The sequence below is a fragment of the Quercus robur genome, chromosome 8, assembly GCF_932294415.1.
Source record: "Quercus robur chromosome 8, dhQueRobu3.1, whole genome shotgun sequence".
NCBI lineage: Eukaryota > Viridiplantae > Streptophyta > Magnoliopsida > Fagales > Fagaceae > Quercus > Quercus robur.
This window is the reverse complement of record NC_065541.1, coordinates 33,324,566-33,328,443: the sequence shown is the minus strand read 5'-3', so window position 1 is coordinate 33,328,443 and position 3,878 is coordinate 33,324,566. Positions and strand designations below refer to the sequence as shown.

The 3,878-nt window shown below is 36.8% G+C and overlaps 1 protein-coding gene across 1 annotated transcript; it reads left to right on the top strand.

Moving 5' to 3' along the window:
- The first annotated feature begins 799 nt into the window (after nt 1-799).
- On the top strand, nt 800-2,080 carry LOC126695261 (ethylene-responsive transcription factor 3-like). The gene has a single exon (XM_050391937.1). The coding sequence runs from the start codon at nt 1,094-1,096 to the stop codon at nt 1,742-1,744; it is 651 nt and encodes a 216-aa protein (XP_050247894.1). The 5' UTR covers nt 800-1,093; the 3' UTR covers nt 1,745-2,080.
- Nucleotides 2,081-3,878: the final 1,798 nt, after the last annotated feature.

Sequence of the window (3,878 nt, the reverse complement as noted above, 5' to 3'; positions counted from 1 at the left end):
AATTTCTATTTCAAGCATTGGTTATTTGGTTTGATCAGCCTCATCCACGTGGTCATATGCCAAGAATTATACGTTTGGGGGGCGTATCTCTCAAATAAAAGCTGCAAATCAATGTTGGTGACTTCTGACTTGGTGTAGGCCTATGCAATGAGAAAATTATGAACGTGCTTGCCACGCTGTTATACATTTTTCCGATTCTGCTTGTAAAGAAAATTTTGACAAATATGTAATATTATTATTTACCCAAATTTTAACAAATAGTTCTTTTCCATCGTAAGGCCCATTTTGATATAATATCCAAATAATAGTATTACACTCATAATTTCAATAACTTAATAAGGGGTACCCTTATATATATAATTTCTTTAAACTGTTTTAAATTTTTAATAGAAAACCTTAACCCATGTGTGTGGGTTTTTTTTTTTTTTTTTTTTTTTAGTAGATAATAAAATATTAAACCACAATCTTTTTTTTTTTTTTTTTTGAGGAACAATTAAACCACAATCTAACTCTTAAAAATCAAATTTTATTTCACCTATCATTTTCAATTTCAAACACCAAGTTAAACGCCGCCCATTGCCCATGTGACACCTTTGCGTATTTCTCCATATTACCCGATGGACTAATTTCATAAAATGGAATGGGCACGCAAATCACAAAATTCCACCTTCTCCAACATTGATTAAAAAGACAAAAAGTAGCAGTAATAGAAGCAAGAAAAGAAAAAGAAAGAAGGGGTAATTCAGTCATTTCACATCCGCAACAATATCATACCCTGTCCGAATAAAAGAAAGCCAAATTCATCCAAAAGAAATGAAGCCCCGGATTTCTCCTTCCGGAGAGATAACATAAAAAAGAGTGAGAAAACAAAAGGGAAACAGAAACCGAGGTAAAAACTCTATCAAAAACCCACCTCTCCTATCCTCTCTTCATAGAGCAGAAATGAAGAGCCGCCTTTGATTTAACATTTACATATCTTCTTCAATCTCCGTTCGTAGTGGTGTTTTAATTTGGTGGTATTCTTTGCCATCATTTCATTTCTACCACTCTAAAAAAACCCCCCCTTTTTTTTTTTTATATTATCTTTTTCTCCATGCGGCGAAGAGCACCAACAACCGCAGATCCAACCAAACCAACAACATTCAACCAATTCATTAGAACATCGACCGATAACAACAACAACGTTAAATACAGAGGTGTGAGGAAACGACCGTGGGGTCGTTTCGCGGCCGAGATCCGAGATCCATGGAAGAAGACACGTGTGTGGCTCGGCACCTTCGATTCCGCGGAGGATGCTGCTCGTGCCTACGACACCGCAGCGTTGTCGTTGCGTGGTCCAAAAGCGAAGATTAATTTCCCTCTCACCGCTCCTCAGCTAGCAACTCTTCCAGCAATCAGAGACGAACAACCCAGATTTTCCTCTTCTGCCAGTACTAAGTTCAATCCGATTCAACCCAACAGGCCAACGACAAGTAGTATGAGCAGTACGGTGGAGTCGTTTAGTGGCCCCAGGGTCGTTTCGAATCCGGTCTCAAGGGTCAAGATCGTGAACCCTGTTGCACCCGATGATTGCCGTAGCGACTGCGACTCGTCGTCTTCGGTGGTTGATGATGACAACGACGACTACTGTGTTCTCACCTCCTCGTTTCGTAAGATCCAGCCGTTCGATCTGAATCTACCTCCTCCGATGGATGAAGATTTCGGCATCGCTGATGATCTTCAAGCCACCGCTTTGTGTCTCTGATTGTGGATCTAATGGTCAACTTTTCTCTTTTTCTTTTTTTTACTTTCTGTTTTTTCTATCTTATTTTCTCGGGAAAATGATTAAAAAAAAAAATCGTTCCAGTGGTTGAACGTTGAAGAGAAATTGGTTTTTTTTGTTTTTGTTTTGTTTTTGTTTTAAATCCTTGTCTGTGTTAGATTATAACTCCTATGATGTAGAATAGTAGGGTATTTGAGTTGTTATGCGATCTTGTAGTTTCTTCAACTTTCATGGGCTATGAATTATTTTGTCTCTGTATTGTTGAAGATAATTAGATCGTATTACAAAGCAGTGTATGAGATCTGACTTTTGAGAGTCTCTCATTGTCTGAATTTTTTTTCTTTTTGTCTGTACAAAATTATCCGATTAAAAATAAGTTAATTTATTCTTTTCTTTTTTTTTTTCTTTTTGCGTGAAACTGGTGTTTGATTTTAGAAATTATTGGAAGAATTGGAATTAGGGGTTGGTTGTTGGTTTTTCATGTGGATGGTGTTAATTTATTTTTTATTTTTCCTTCTTTTTTGGATAAGAATAAAGGTGACTTGGAGGATGGGTATAATGAGAAAAAAAAAACATATTTATGGTAATGGAGGAAGGGGAGAGGTGGAGGATGATGTTTTGTTAAGTACTAGTAGGGCATGGAATGGGAATGGCATTTGAGATGGATAGGTTTTTTTTTTTTTTTTTTTTTTTTTTTTTTTTTTTTTTTGGGCAAGAACCATTTAATACACATTTGATGTGATGCAGTTCTTGTATTGTACACTAGTGGTTTTGAGTATAATATGCCCCAGAGGCCAAGGTCTGCACTGCACATCAGTACACCTTTCTCTACCTTCTCACTCCAACAGAGAGGGCTGGCTAACCAATGTTTCCATGTGCACTTCCCATTGAGAATGGGAAATTCCATGTACCTATTTACCTGGCATATGCAATGTATGTTTTCAATTTTATCACATTCACCCCTTTCCCGTCCAAAACAAAAGAAGAATTATTGCTCAAAAAAAAAAAAAAAAAAAAAAAAAAAGAAAAAAGACAAAAGAAGAATTAGGAATATGTTTTTCCATTATGACTTGATTTGATCTTGCATTAACCTCATTCCTTGGATTCTCCTAAGCATATTCATTATGTGCACCTTTCTATTTTTTTTTGGGCTGGGTAATTTGTTATTAAGGGGGATCGAACCCCCGAGCTTAACAAGGCTACAAGCCCGGGTACCACTTAGGCACAAGGCCTGGTGGTATATTCATTAGGTGTACTTGCCTCCTCTTTCCTGGGTTATTGTAATTTTTGTGGTAGACAAGAAGCAATTTTGTTAGATTTGCTTTTTGACAAAGTAATTGCGGTTGTATTCAATTCGTGACCATTTCTGCCATGTTCTCTTCCATTGTACTAAAATCCTTAAATCACGAATGGCTTTGTTTGCCCAACTCAACCTCTTGGATAATTTCCCTCATCTAGAGGACAACGTTAGCTGCTTTTGTTATCGCACTCAAAGTTTAAGCTGTCGTCCTCAAACTTGATACAGATTCCGAGGTTTAAATTTTTGCTTTGTAGAGGTAATCCGGGCATGTGAAGAGTGAAGAGTTGTTGGAGCATCCCCAATTGGAATTTCTATCCTATCCTATTTTATAATCTAAAAAATTTATTTTATCAATTATACTATACTATTTTACAATACTCCTAACATCTCAATTTTTATTTTACCATACTACACATTAAAATAATATAAATTATACAATAAAAAAATAATATAAAATTATCTCTCTCTTTCCTTTATCCCTAATTTTTGTCACTTTTCCTCACTGCCTCTCTCTCTCTCTCTCAGCCACACCGCCACCAACAGTAGGCACCACCACACCAAAACCCATTATTTAACCAACAACAACCCAGCCAAAATTTTTCTCAAAGAAAAAAAAAAAGCAGCAAATCCACCAAATCACCCAAAAATAATCACTGCCACTGCCACTGCCACTGCCATCAATCCAAACATAAACACTACTTAATGGGTCTGGCCATGGGTGGCTCTAGTGATGGTGTTCATGTGCATGGGTTTTGGGTTTGAAGAAAATGGGTTTGAAGAGAAGAGAGAGCAACACGAGGGAGAAGGAAGAGAAAT